At 47.3% G+C, this 14,693-nt stretch overlaps 1 protein-coding gene across 1 annotated transcript in view; it reads right to left on the bottom strand.

The window, feature by feature from the left end:
- Positions 1-436: 436 nt before the first annotated feature.
- LOC135260192 (brevican core protein-like) overlaps positions 437-14,693 on the bottom strand; it is a 31,346-nt gene continuing 17,089 nt past the window's right edge. The window contains exons 6-14 of the mRNA XM_064345381.1: positions 14,342-14,635; positions 12,437-13,651; positions 10,635-11,552; positions 7,997-8,104; positions 6,008-6,166; positions 5,462-5,544; positions 4,531-4,675; positions 3,342-3,524; positions 437-2,184 (exon numbers count right to left, since the gene is read on the bottom strand). Coding sequence (XP_064201451.1) covers positions 2,057-2,184; positions 3,342-3,524; positions 4,531-4,675; positions 5,462-5,544; positions 6,008-6,166; positions 7,997-8,104; positions 10,635-11,552; positions 12,437-13,651; positions 14,342-14,635 — 3,233 coding nt within the window. The 3' untranslated portion in view covers positions 437-2,056. The remainder of the gene's footprint in view (positions 2,185-3,341; positions 3,525-4,530; positions 4,676-5,461; positions 5,545-6,007; positions 6,167-7,996; positions 8,105-10,634; positions 11,553-12,436; positions 13,652-14,341; positions 14,636-14,693) is intronic.

Below are 14,693 nucleotides of genomic sequence, written 5' to 3'. Positions count from 1 at the left end.
TCATAGATTCAGATCTACAAGTGAGAAGCATTTGATACTGTTATTTCTTAAGTTGAGATCAGACCTGGGTCAAATACGTATTTGTTTTGCATTTCAATACTTTTCTACGCTTCACTGATCTTGTCTGGTGTATTGTAACCAATGAAATACTCTCAATAAGTGCAAACCCCTTCTGGTCATATTGGCTGGGTCAATTACACCAGGCAAGATCAAATATGTATTAGACATCAGAGCAGGTCCTAGACATAGGCTACATAGAGCTGTTGCCAAGGGGCCATTAGCCTAGATGTGCCCATGATAGTCAGTGGAGTGGCAACCCAAGACCCCCCCCCCCTCCCCATTTTAAATGTTGGCCTTTTAGAAATTGAGATCACAATGGAGACACAGAGTTGGAAATTACTGAGTCAAACCACAAAGAACTGGAAAAGACAAGCCGTACCGAGAGACCATTATGTTTTTATTCAAATACAATTCTAAAACATTCTTGTTTAATTAATTTAAAATGACATTCGTTGCAGATTTATGTTGAAATCAGGTTGGCTTTTTTGAGAAACAAAAGTTTTTTGTTTTTTTTGAAAACGCTGTGTTTATGTACAAATACAAAGGCTTATTCAAATGTTAACTGTGTCAATGACAGCCCCTGACGTTAGGTTAAGGCAGCTGAACGTTGTTACTTAATTCTACGAAACTTTATTACAACATAAAGCTTTCCCATAGAACCGTGTCAGTAAGATTATTCTGTTTTTCAGAAAGTGCATGGGTAAATTCGTGAATTAAACTGGAAAAGGCTAACGTTTCATCAATGGTTCTCAGTACTAAAAGAAATGTTATGTGTGCAGTAAAAGGCTGGAAACAAAGAGTTTTAGAAATTTGTCTTCAGAAATACAGAGTGCTTTAGAAAAAACTGCTTTGGAGTTGCAAGCCATCATTAACCCTGCCTGATGACATCACATCCTGACTGCTCCCCCACTCCAATCTCGACAGTAGATCGGTTGCTGACAGTGACAGTGTGGAGGGGCGGGGTCCTTAAACATCATAATGGGCTTGACTAACATTTGCTGTCAATTACCAACTTTTACAAATCACTCAAAAAAACTTTCTCCACCCACTCCCAGGTTGCTATAGTTGCGTAATACATGAAAGATAACAAGGATGAAAGAGCTCCGCCCATTTTGTGGTTGGCCGAAGCCTCAGTCTCCCACATCCAGCTGTTGCTTGTTGATTTGCTGACCACCAAGCGCCGAATATGGAAGCAGCCAATCAGAGGAGGAGGATCGGTGAGGAGCGGTGTGGGGACTGGGGAGAATCCAGACCCCTTTCTGTGATGCAGCCAGGACCCCGGGACAGCGAACACCCTAAAATTTCGGGAAGTGAGCGGAAGGACCCACCCACCCAGATGAGGGGTGTTTCACACCAGGGGCATAAGCCAAAAAGGTGCTGGTGTCGGTGCAGGATTTTGTTCTAGCCCAGCACTAAGACACCTGATTTTACTTGTAGGTATCATGGTCTTGACTGAAGACCATGATCAGTTAATTAGTTGAAACAGGTGTCTAAAACAGAAACCAGCGCCCACACCGGCCCTTTTTGGATAAGATTGGACGCCCTTGTTTTACACCCACGAGTTACATGGGACTGGCCAGAGAATCGATAAGGTAAAAAAAAAGAAGGAAAACACAAATTCGTAATCCATTTCTCGTGTCTTCCTTTATTTCATTTTAGGTGACACCCAACGCATTGGCTCTTGAATTTTTCATGGGTGTGCGACAAGGCAAGAGCCAAAATGTCAGGTGTCGGCTAAAATGAAATATTGTGATTCCTTTTCTCTTAACCTGGACCAGTGAGTGCACGTATCCTACTAAAGCATTTGGGTGGAGTTCTGTTGCGTCTTTAACCTGGTTGGAGGATCGAAAATACTCAGTGCTAAAAAACATACAGTCGCTCCTCGATATCAAGTGAAGGCCCAGCTCTACGATAGGTCCAGTGGGTGGGGGTGTGGGAGGGGCTCAGGGTAGGGGAGGGGGTTAAAGGGAGAGAAGAGAGGGGAGTGAGTGGGGCTTCAAAAATTCCACTTGATGTCCCAGAACCGGAGTGTGGCCTTCTCGGTGGCGGTCCCCTGGACGACCCCTTCTTCTTTTTCGACGGGGAGGGCGGCGCCCTGCTCTCCCTCCACTGTGCTGGCGGGGTCTGGAAGCAAAGCGGACCCAGACTCACGCTGTTAAGGCCCCATCGCCACAGCCTCCGTCTCAGGGGCACATAATACATACGTACACACGCTTCTGCATTCTGTGTGCCCCGCTCAGCTGATTGGCTGCAGATAAGCGTCACATGCTGCAGTAAACCAGACCATATATGGGCAGAGCCTTTCCACTTCATGAAGAGCGGGGCTTCCAGTCTGCAGGACTTTGGTATCTGGTAAGACAACTCCATAATCCTCACTCTCCCATCCCGACCAATCACCTTCCTTTCCTGACCTCTCTGGTATGCTAACACAATGCATAACAGGCAGCCATGTTTGTCAGGGCCACATGTTGTGTTTCAAACCATACTTGTGTTCTATCTAGCGTGTATAGCAGGAGCTTAAGTAAAACGGTCATGTGATCAAGTGTGTTCCAAAATGAAGAACGCAACAAGGCCAGAATGCGAGATTTTACCAGGACGTCTCTTCATGTTCTTGGGAGGACTAAAAAAACTAAGTGTGCTTTGAAGCAGACTTTTCCATGCTTTCCCTTCCCAGCAGCCATTGCATTTTCTGCTCTATATTTGAGGGCAAATAATAGTTTTTTACTCAGCCAAGAAAATGGATGACAGAAAGCAGGAGGATTCTGTGTACAAGTCTAAGTATACTTTATTAATGTATTTTTGTACTGTCGACGTGTTTCCTGCTAAGGTATGAGGTCAGCAGTGGTGATGTCTAAGTACAAATACATTTCAAACTGAAATGCAAAGTGTACAAAGTGTAGTCTTGTAAGTGCACCTGGACGCACGTTCTTACAAGAACTCAAAAAGACAGAATGCAAGTATACAGCCACAAACTCTACAGACTGCTGGTGACAGAATATTTCAGTGGAATACAACAGCACAGAACAATCACTGAGCAATGCGCAACCAATATTGTGCCTGACCACACCCCCATAATGAATATCAACCAGGCTTGGCCACACCCCTTAATTAATATTCAAACAATGCCTCAGATTGTAACGGCTTACTCTGAACAGCAGGGGAGACATGAATGTTCAGTGTTGAGAGTGCAGATTTGAGTATCTTATGGGTCTACAGAATCTGCACTGGACTTTCTGGGTAAGTTCTGGGTGGACTTTAACCCCGCCCTCCCCCTCTCTCACCTTGGAGACACTGTATCTGTGGCTCCTCCCACTTGCCGCTGGGCAGGCACCGGATGACGGGGTAGTGCCTCTGCAGGAAGCCATCGGCGCAGTAGTAGCGCACCACAGAGCTGGTCTCGTAGCGCGAGCGGAGCTTCCCAAACATCCTGGCATTGGGGACCACGGGCGGCTCGCTGCAGAAAGCTGCTCGGAGACACAGGGTAACCGTGACGACTGCTGGGACCATTAGCAGCCATAACACCCCAAGACCTGGCAATTATTTTTTTTGTCCCTTTACATTACATTTTTCCCTTGTCCCTTGTGGAGGACATGAGTCGCTGGTCATAAGAGTCTCTGTTCTAAAGAATAGTAATAGTCTACTATGCTGAAACCAACAGTACAAGAAACATTAAATGAAAAAAAATTTAAAAAATGTTTTTTACTGTGACTTCCTTTTATTTACACGTAGGTAAAAAAACAATTAAAACACTAAAAACTTTTTTTCTGCCAGGTTTCAGTAAGATAAACAGAGAGCATGAAAACCTGTGGATAGAACAAAGAAGTAGACAAAAAACCATGGGGAAGCATTCAGTTGGACATACTAGAGTGATCTGCTTGTCCAACCAATACTATCCCTGGGGGGGTTCTCTGTCCCACAGACTCTCACACAAATCACGTATCCACAAATCCATCATCTGTGTATCTTATCGTATGCATGGTACTGGAGTGTATTAGCGTTGCCCTGTAGCAATAGAAGGACTGCAGTGTATTAGCATTGCCCTGTAGCAGGGGCAGCACTGGAGTGTATTAGCATTGCCCTGTAGCAGGGGCAGCACTGGAGTGTATTAGCATTGCCCTGTAGCAGGGGTAGTACTGGAGTGTATTAGCATTGCCCTGTAGCAGTAGTAAAACTGGAGTGTATTAACACTGCACTGTAGCAGTAGCAGTATTGGAGTGTATTAGCATTGCCCTGTAGCAGGGGCAGTACTGGAGTGTATTAGCATTGCCCTGTAGCAGTAGTAGTACTGGAGTGTATTAGCATTTCCCTGTAGCAGTAGTAGTACTGGAGTGTATTAGCATTGCCCTGTAGCAGTAGTAGTACTGGAGTGTATTCGCATTGCTCTGTAGCAGTAGCAGTACAGGAGTGTATTAGCATAGCCCTGTAGGTAGGCAGTGCTGCAGGGGTGTACGTGGGGCAGGCGGTACGCACAGGTGCCCTTCTTGCAGGTGTAGGACAGGTGGTAGTTGCAGGGCACGTCGCTCCAACGCCCCCCCTCGTGCCACACCATCACCACACAATCTTCTCCTGACAGGAAGTAACTATCCGGCTGGCCCCTGTACCAGTTCTCATAGAGCTGACAGAGGAAGAGACATTAGTTTACTGCTACTACTACTACTTCTCCTACTACTACTACTGCTACTACTACTACTTCTACTACTACTACTACTACAACTACTGCTACTACTTCTACTACTGTCACTATTACTACTATTAGTTCTTCTACTATTACTACTACTACTGCTACTACTACTACTATTAGTGCTACTACTACTACTGCTACTACTACTAGTATTACTACTGCTACTACTGCAAATATTACCTGTGCATTTAGTGCTACTATAGCCACTACTACTACTGCTACTACTACGAGCAGTGCTACTGCTACTACTGCTACTGCTGTAGCTAATGCTACTACTACTGCCACAACTACTACTACTTCTACTATTGCCACTATTACTACTATTACTTCTACTACTATTACTACTATTACTAATACCATTACTACTACTACTACTACTACTACTGCTACTACTTCTGCTACTACTACTAGTACTACTTCCTGTGCCATTAGTGCTACTACTGCCACTACTACTGTTGCTACTACGACCAGTGCTAGTGCTACTACTGCTACTGCTGTAGCTACTGCTACTACTGCTACTACTACTAGTACTACTACTACTACTACTAACAAACAAATAATAATAATAACAACAATAATAATAATCATTGTCATAACATTAAAAGTCATCAAATTTTTACAAAAACAAGAATAACAATTTTAAAAATGGCCAACCTGAACTCAGGCTGAAAGTCAAAGATAAGGGTTAAGTTCACTGCAGCTGAACTGAGTTTAACTCACCACAGGGTTTCCATCAGACCAGCGAAAGTCCCCTTCGATGGTTTTGTCATTCAGACCGGTCCACTGATACTCCTTGTAGTTATCTAAAAGGCGAAGGAAAGGGTGAGATTGGGTTTGAGTTGGGGAGGTACTGTGGTATTGGGGTTATTGACATCAACCTCTACAGCTAACCACCGCATTACCTGCTTAAACTGCAGCTGCATTCGTCAGGAAACAACATTTTTTAAAAAGGAACGCTGGGAAAGTATTCAGTTGGCCATGCCGAAGCTCACATTGTGTCAATGGCCCCTAACAACTGACTGGCGGAGTCCGAATCAGCACACTTGCCTACTATTGAGTATACACATTGTATCCAACTTGCATGCAGCTTGTATACTCAACACTAGGCAAGTGCGCTGATTTGGACACAGCACTTATTTTTAAATCCCCGGCACGTCCAACCTAGAGCCGTCCCTGGAGTTTGCTGGCTCACAGAGAGCTCATTTTAATGGTGGAGGAATAAAGGGGGGGGCGGGGGGGGAAGGAGCGAGGAGGCGCGGGGCGTACCGTTGATGAAGTACTGCTCCTCGGGGGTCATGACGGAGACCAGGTGACCCCCGGACATGCGGCAGTGCTGCTCGGCCACCTCCCAGCTCTTCCGGTTGGAGAAGTGCTTGTAGCAGAAGCCCTGGAACTTCTCCCAGCCTGCCTCACACTGCTCCAAATCTGAGAGAGAGAGAGGGAGAGGGAGAGAGGGAGCAAGAGGGACAGAGAGAGGGAGAGAGAGCAAGGGGGAGAGAGAGAGAGAGAGAGAGAGTAGTGTGCATGTTAGGACAGGCCTATACTTGTCTGTACACCATATGTCTAGATTTATGTTTATGTTCTCAATTGTATATGTTCTTTTCTGTGCTTTGGCAATATAATAAATATCTTGTCATGCCAATAAAGCATTTTGCATTTTAATTTGAGATAGAGACAGTTAGAGAGAGAAAGAGAGAGAGGGAGAGAGAGAGAAAGAGAAAGGAGAAAGAGACTGAGGGAATGGGAGAGCTAGAGAGGTAGAAAAAGAGGGAGTGAGAGGTATGACTGAGAAAGAAAGTGGACATGAAAGAAAGACACTGAATTAAATAGAGAGAAAGAGAGAGAGGCCAAGGGAAGTTTGTTTTAATCATCACCCTGCCAATAAAGTTCATTTGCGCATATGGAGTTAAAACAGCATCACCACCACTGACTGACACAGGAAGTTAAAATGATAACACAGGAAGTAATATGAATGGTGAAAAGGACCCCATTGTCTGTGGGTCAAGCTTACATCTGTGATTCTGGTGCACGTGTGTGTATCAGTTAGATACATTTAGTCGGAAATGACACAAAATCTTGTCATTTACCCAAATGAGTTATCTGCCTTTAATTACACAGTGAAGCTTTCTCAGTTGTTCCTCAGCACTACTTGCTTCCAGTTTTAATTAACTTGCCCTGCAGCCAGGATCTATTTCCCCTTCTCTGCAAAAGCACTTTGTGCTCTGGAAGCAAAAGTAACCCGCAACCATAAAAGGGATAAACTTAAGCCAGAGGGTGTCTTTTGAAAATACAGGAAGGCCTTTCGGTAGGGGTCCTGCACTGTGCTAGACCCACATAAAGAATTAGATACGCCGGAGTGACACCCGTACAATATTGATCACTCTTTGATCTCCTTCGCAGAGACTCTTCCTGCGCCAGTCCGATCAATGACTCATCGTCTGAATGACAGCTTTGCTCTGTTCCGTCTGGTTTTGTGTCGCCTCGTTCGAAGCTCAGCTGCAGGTCGGGCACGTTGGGCCTCATTCACAAAACATGCATTGATCGTAAACTGCGTGTAAGAACGTTTCTAAGCACATTTTGACATTAATCTTTTTTTAAAATCTATACTTATTTAAGGCCGTTTCCTTATGCTAATCACATGAACAGGATTGCCCATTAAATTTACAGTTAGCATTCATCATCTCATACGCCTGGGATATGCACAAAAACAAATGTCTGCAACAAATGTGTCATGAATCCCGTATTAGTTTTTCGTAGAAACATTTTTAAGAACAAAACTAAGAATAATTTAAGAAAAGTTTTGTGAATGAGGCCCATTGTGAGGAAGGTTCCAGTACATTCAGACTTTAGCCAGCAAGAAACCCTTTATTGTTTAAGTTCTCCGCATCAGAAATTGAATACTCCGCAATAAATTGCACATGTGCGAACCTTTTTGATAATATAATGAAACTTATGAGCACCATTATTTAAGAAATGCTTATTTTCCCATATAATGTGCAGAGTTGCAATACCCCAAATATACATTTTATTTCAATATATTTTGAATATATTCCATTTCTGTTAATGCTGGTTAGCTGTTCCTGAAAAATATTTATTTTTAAAAACAGATTATGATCCATTTTATGTGCTCCTAGACCTTAAAATACACTTTTTTTGTATTTATGCACGTTACACGATGTAAAGAGGATACCCAAATGCCACGGGGAGGTAAGGTGGACTTTTTTTCAAGCGAGAGAAACGTCATCACACCCTTACCCTTATGACAGAAGTCTCCTCCGTACGTGGGCAGACAAAGGCACTTGGCATACCCTCCTTCCTCCACGCAGGTACCCCCGTTGGCACAGGGGCTGGCCACACAGGCATCTAAAACACAGCACACAGTGGGCAATGCTGGCAACGCTAGGTGAGGCGGGCGGCTTGGTCGCGGGCTAGACTTTTGAGCAACGGAAAAACAGCGAAGGCGCCTCGCCGAGTTTACGGCGTGGTGCGTGAGATAAACTTAGCCGACGCATACAAACCAACACAACCGGGACTGTGCGGGCGACAAGGTTCCGGAAGGCCGCTTCCGAGTTTCACGACTCCTTGCGTTACCTTGTACCCCCACATAAATTTCCTCGTACACCAAGTAGGCCTACTTGCCTTTGAAAAGTCGCCATTTTGGCTCAGAGGTGCAGCATTTAATGCTTTAGCACTAAGACATTCCAAAAACTTGTGAAGTAAACTGTGACATGCAATAGAGAATCTACTGAATATTTTTATGAATTGATAATAATCGAGTAAAAAATCAGTTATGTATGGTATTCACTGTTAAATTATGATGTTCAATTAATCTCTTATGCACTTTGTAGTTTTTTTCATGCTTGATACATTTCCTTTCGGATTAATTATGAATTCTATCAGCTTTTCGATTAAAACTGATTGAAAAAATGTACCTGTGGCCAGCAGCTATTCGCAATGCTGAAAATTAGCTTTAATGCCACAGCCCAGCATTTTTGCATGAGTGTGCAACTGTGTGCCAGCAGATGGAGACATTTGTCTACGGAGAACATTGCAGAAGATTTGTACGGGAAAAAAAACCTGGAAAATGTCTTTTTTTGCATTTGACTTTCACCTTTAATGTTGTCCTCTAGAAGCATTCCAGTCCATTGAGTCATTGTGCAAATATTCCTTCAAATATGCATCGTGGCTTAGAGCATCAAATCAAGGTCACGTCTCTTCATTACAAAATGGACAAAATATAAAGTCTATCCATTATATATGTTATATATGTAAAAAATAATCTCCTACAAGATAACTGCCATAATCCAGCAGCTAATATCATGATTATATAGCTAATATACACAGAAACAGCCCAAACCTCACAAAACATTCCATGTTCTTAGGCAGGTGATGCAAATCCTGCTGTTCATGTTTTTTTTTAATTTACAGAAATGTCATCCATTTCTGCTGGCAGCCAAAGGGGTGTGGCAGTTACCTTGCAGGGCTGAAGCTACCTCTTACCCGAACATGCTAGAAAGTGCACAGCTGACCATTTATTTTCATAAAAACAGGCTTTATGTTTGTCAAACTCTCTACAAAGAAAAATCTTCTTTTTTCCACATAGGAGTTGATAAGATTTCTAAACAGGCATTGAAGAACATAGAAAACATTTTCACAGGAGAGCGCTGTTAGAAAATGAAAAGGAATTTGATATAGTCTATGGTAATTAACACATTTTCTTCAAATGCTATTCTTTCTCTGCAATACAGAAAAAAGCACTGCAAATGCACGTGGCTATCAGCTATCAAAACTTGGAACTTACAAGTGTTGTGGAGGATTTAGATACGTTTCACTATCAGTTGAGGGGATCCATACGTTATTATTCAGCAGTTCTACAGCATAAAGTTTTTTTAGTGTAGAGTATAGTATCTTTTTCATACCAGTGACATCACAATGATTTCTGTCAGTAATCATAAAAACTCCAAAGTGGGAAACAGCATCACCTTCTGTTTGGATTCCCACCCAGCTGCTTGGGGTCCATTAGTGATGAATGTAATACTGGAACAGGTGATTACCAAAACAATGGCACCAGTTTATAGCGTGAAAGAAACTGTCAGTTTAATCATGTATATTTGAATAAAACAACAACTTAATAAATAAATCTATGTAATAAATAAATCTAACTAGAAACTCAATATTGTGTTATACTCTGTAGCTGGTTACCATATTTGGCTGTGGGCTGGGGTGGATAGATACTTTACTTAATTGGAGCTTGTCAGTATTTGTGATACTAATTGATAATGAAATTAATTTTCTTCTTTTTGAACAGTTACAGGAATGTCTGGTTCTCCATCCTAAAACAAACAGGACATGGAGCTGAACAGAGGCAGGCATAGGATAAGAGGGCATCCTGTCTCACAGAAAAATTTGAGGGGGGGCGGGGGAGGGGGGGGGTACAGGCAAAAAAAAAAAACAATATCATTGTTCCTTTTTCACAGAAACCACTGGTCCGAAAATCGAGTACTTCACAGAAGTCACGGCTCTAAAAAAAAAAAAAAGCACAAAACAAAAAACAAACAAAACAAACAAACAAAAACAACAGCAAGAGACTGATTCGTCTGACAAACGATTTAGTGGAGTCGTCCCTCATTTCAGTACCCGGTGGGAGGCCACACAGGAGGGGGATTGTTTGTGGGCGGGGTTGAGCTGAGGGGGCAGGCAGTGAACCAGACTGGAAGATACACATATAGTAGAAGCGAGGGTTGGAGGGGGGTTGTTGAGTGGGGATGGGTGAAAGTGGGGGGAGGGGGAGGAGCGGGGGGGTTGGATTTTTAGGTAGTACTTTTTTAGTGCGTCATCAGGTCGAGAAGGAACAGGAGGTTGGTTAGCATGGTTAGCGTGGCGCAGACGTTACCTGAGAGGCTCCGCCCCCTCCCCACCGCCGCCCTCTCATTGGGCAGGCTGGCGAGGGTGGGCGGCTGGGTGGGGGGTAACTCGCGCTGGGCCTGCTCCGTGCCCACCGTGGGGGACCGGTCCTCAAAAACGTCCTTCTCTGGGCCGGCCGTTTCCGCGAGAGGCCGCCCCTTGGTGGCGGGGGGGCTGCTGGGCTCTACAGACTCGGTGGTGGGCGGGGCCTCGAGCTCAGCCGAGGATTCTGGGACGTGCTCCCGGACGACCACGTCCTCTCCGCCGGGGCGGTCGTCTCCGCTGTAGTCCAGCTCGGACCGGGACTCCTGGGGGGCGGTGGTGGAGGGGCGGAGCCCCCAGCTGGAGGTCTGCGATTCGTCGGGAAGGAGGGTCACCTCTGACTCGAGAGGCGCGGCCTCCGTGCCGAAATCGTGTCCGCTCTCCTCGTCCCGGTCGGAGGCGTCGTCGGCGTCGGCAGTCACGATCGCGGTCGCGGTCGCGGTCGCGGGCATGTCAGTGACCGCGAAGGCCAGCATGGAGGAAGCTGTGGTCAGGTACTGGTTTTCCTGGTCGGAGGTGGCGGTGCGCCTGTACCCCGGGTCGGGCGCAGGTGTTTCGGACGCCTCGGGGGACGGGACTGGGGTTGCTGTAGACAGATACGGGGAGTCCGTCGCCTCTGCGGTGGTCGCCCCATCCCCGGACCCTGGCTGCGTTTCGAGCGGGATGTCCTGTTCCTCCAGCTCCGCCTCCTCCGGGACCAAGGTCCGCGGCTCGCCCCAGGGCGTGGTCGGGCCGGGGGTGTGGAAGGGGACGGACGGGGTGCTGAGCAGGGTGATCGTGACTCCCTCGGGCTGGGCCTCCTCTCGCGTCTCGGACACCGTCTCCACGGCAATGACACCCGGGTGCTCCTGGGCGGAGTCTCCCTCTGTGGGGGCGGAGACACATATAGTTTCTACGGAAACGGATTAATCTCCTATGCCATTTTAAAGACTGTTTCATTAACTTCCATGGCATGCAGGCCGTTTTGCATTTGTACTGCTACTTTTTAACTGTGCTTGGTTTTATAATATTTTTTTTCTTTTAGTAAACCTGTATGCTCACTTCCTGTTGTTAATCCTGATTGACTCTCTCTCTCTTCCGATTTCCTACTTCAGCGAAGAAGTAGAGCGAGCCGTCCCAGTGTTACTGTTAAATGGTGCGTTTCCCTCCGCTCATGTAGGGCGATCAGTAATGCTGACTGGAAGATTGCCTTTGAACGGGCTGCACGTACAGCAGAGTGGAACCACTTTCATCAATAATCGACCCTGTTTTGTCTCATCCCAAGAGACGCAAAACTGTGCTCTGATAAACACTTCTCACTTCTCCCATTCTTTAATCAATCTTTAATAAGTTCTTTGATACATTTTGGCCAGGGCTCCCTTGAAAAGGAGATTAATACGTCAGTCTGACTCACCGGGATAAACAAAGGGCTAAACACAAATAATGAGTGTGTTAGTGCAGTATTTTATGCTTCTATGTTTTTCTTTTTGTTTGGGCAGAGAGGTGAGAGGTGAAAATGCCGAATGCGCATATCTGAAATATTCAGAATGTAAGACCGTTAAAAAGGCAACCTTCCAGGCAGTTGGTAGCACTAGAAAATTCTCAATGGTGTTAATTGTACCCGAGAGAAAATGTCGGAAAATGTGATGGTGAATTGGGTCCAACCCTGCCCCCTACACCCCCCCCCCCCCCACCCCCCCCCCCCCCCCCACGAAGCTTCGCAGAGATCCACCACTGCTTCCACCCCCCCTACAGAGATGCATACTCTACCTGTGGACGTGTCTGAGGGCCCGGTCTGTGCTGAAATATGGACCTGGTCGACAGGACCATATGAGACCGTGCTTAGGGGGCCCTGGGTGACACGGTCAGCGGATTTGGCAGTGCCGGAGGCGCCCAGCTCTTCCCGATGGGCCACTGCCGCCTCCCACGGGTCCTCGGGTCCAGGGCCGAATTCTCCGGAACCTTCCGTAGCGGAGTCGACAGAGAGGGTCTCTCTGTCGGGCGTTAGGGTGGACCGGGTCAGGGGTGTGTTCGGGTCCCGGTCCTCGCCCGGCCGGGCGGTCGACGCGGAGGTCTCCTCCACCCTTCCCGCCAGGCCCTCTCTGGACGTTCCGCGCCCGCTCCCGATGGAGTTGGGGGTTGTTGTGGCGACGACCCCCGACGTACTCCCCTCCTGTTCCTGCACAGCCCCTCCGGACACGTTGAAATGGGGCCCCGCAGGCTCGATGGACTCCGGGTTGGTCTCCGGCATGGGCTGGTAGTGCTTGGAGCCATCGGACAGTCCGCTGTCCGGGGTCCAGGGAGTAGGTTTCGGGTGCGTGTCTGGCGTGGGGTGGGCCTGCTCGTGGTCTTGGCCCAGAGGCTCACCAGATTCCAGGTTCGTCTCCGGCATGGGTTGGTAATGCCCGTGGTTTTTTATTACAGGTTCACTGGACTCCAGGCTGGTTGCCAGCGTGGGATGATAACGTTCGTGGTCTTTAGTCGAAGGCTCACTGGACTCCCTATTTGTGACGGGCACGGGGTGATGGTGCTTAGGATTTTTGGTGGAAGACTCCTCAGACTCCTGGTCGGTCTCTGCCGTTGGCTGGTAATGCTTTGGGTTGCCAGGTTTTTCGTGTGGGATAACCGGCCTGCCAGATTTCGGGGTCGCCACCGTGGCAGGTTTCCATGTGAGCCGGGGGTCCTGGGCAGGGGAGGCCGGGGTGACGGGGGTCTGGAGGTCAACGGGGAAGGGGTGCCCACCCCGAGAGGCGGCGGCGGTGGTGGTGCGAGGCTCGTTCCCGACCTCCTGCCGTCCCCTCTCCCGCCCCCCGAAAACGGGGAAGGACTCCAGAGCGCCCTGGACCTCGCTCTCCACCTCCTCGCTCACCTCCCCCAGGCTGATCTCCTCCAGGGGCTCCATCAGGGTCACAATGTCCTGCCCCAGGTCCTCCGGCTCCGTGGCCAGGTAGTCCATGGGGGCGTCCGTGTGGGGATTCCCGTTACCTGCACAGGTGAGCAAACTACCCTGAATAGAGCTTTCTCATCAGACTGGGGTAAAATAATCATTCCACCCTGTTAGAAAGCCAGTGGAGTCCCTGCATAGTACTGACAACTTCAACAGAACCACATATTTACACTATTATTCAGAAATCATTCAGAAATAGAATGATTGTGTGTGCTTTGGTTGGCTACATATTTCAGTTAAAATAACACTGGGTGATTTGTTGTGCACTGAACAAAAGGCACATTTCTCCTAACTCATTGTTGCTCTGGATCAGGGCCGCCCAACCCTCTTCCTGTAGGTTTTCTCTCCAACTCTAACAAAGCACACCTCATTCATTCATCAACCAGAGACAGATAGCTAGAGTCAGTTGTGCCAAAGCAGGTTGAAAGGGTGAAATGAAAAACTTAAAGGGCAGTAGATCTCCAGGAACAGGGCTGAGCAGCCCTGAGATAGATATAGACAATGACCAACAGTCTCATTTCAGCCAATTAAAGTTCTCATTTTTGGGCCACTACCACAATAGCCAACAGAATAAATCCTAGCCAATGAAACCAATCTTTCTCTGATCCCTCCCACCAAGACCAACAGTCTAATCCCAGCCAATGAAATTTTCTAATTTTCTGGCCACTCCCACAATGACCAACAGTCTAATCCCAGCCAATAAACCTTTTTTTTCTGACCCCTCCCACCTCTGAAGCAGAAGGCGTCGTAGCGGGCGTGGGGCTCGGGGAAGCCGGTCTGGTTGGCGTGGCGATAGACGGTCTTGACCCCGGGCTGGGATCCACCACAGCGCTCCCTGGGGGCAACGATGGGGTAGCGCACGCTGCCGTCCGCCAGCCAGCCGGGGCTGCAGTGGTCCAGGCCGTCGTTCCAGGCGGCGTACAGCTGGCCTGTGGTGGCCAGCTCCGCCCCCGACGCCCGGCAGAACAGCTCTGCCTCCTCCAGCGTGAGGCGCTGTGGGGTCGAGACGTGGAATACCTCACCTGCAGGGTGGACAGACGGACAGACGGACGGACAGAATTTCATTTATTGAATGTTTTT

The sequence above is a fragment of the Anguilla rostrata genome, chromosome 8, assembly GCF_018555375.3.
Source record: "Anguilla rostrata isolate EN2019 chromosome 8, ASM1855537v3, whole genome shotgun sequence".
NCBI classification, from domain to species: domain Eukaryota; kingdom Metazoa; phylum Chordata; class Actinopteri; order Anguilliformes; family Anguillidae; genus Anguilla; species Anguilla rostrata.
The sequence above is the reverse complement of the archived record's forward strand: the minus strand, read 5'-3'. Positions and strand labels throughout refer to the sequence as shown.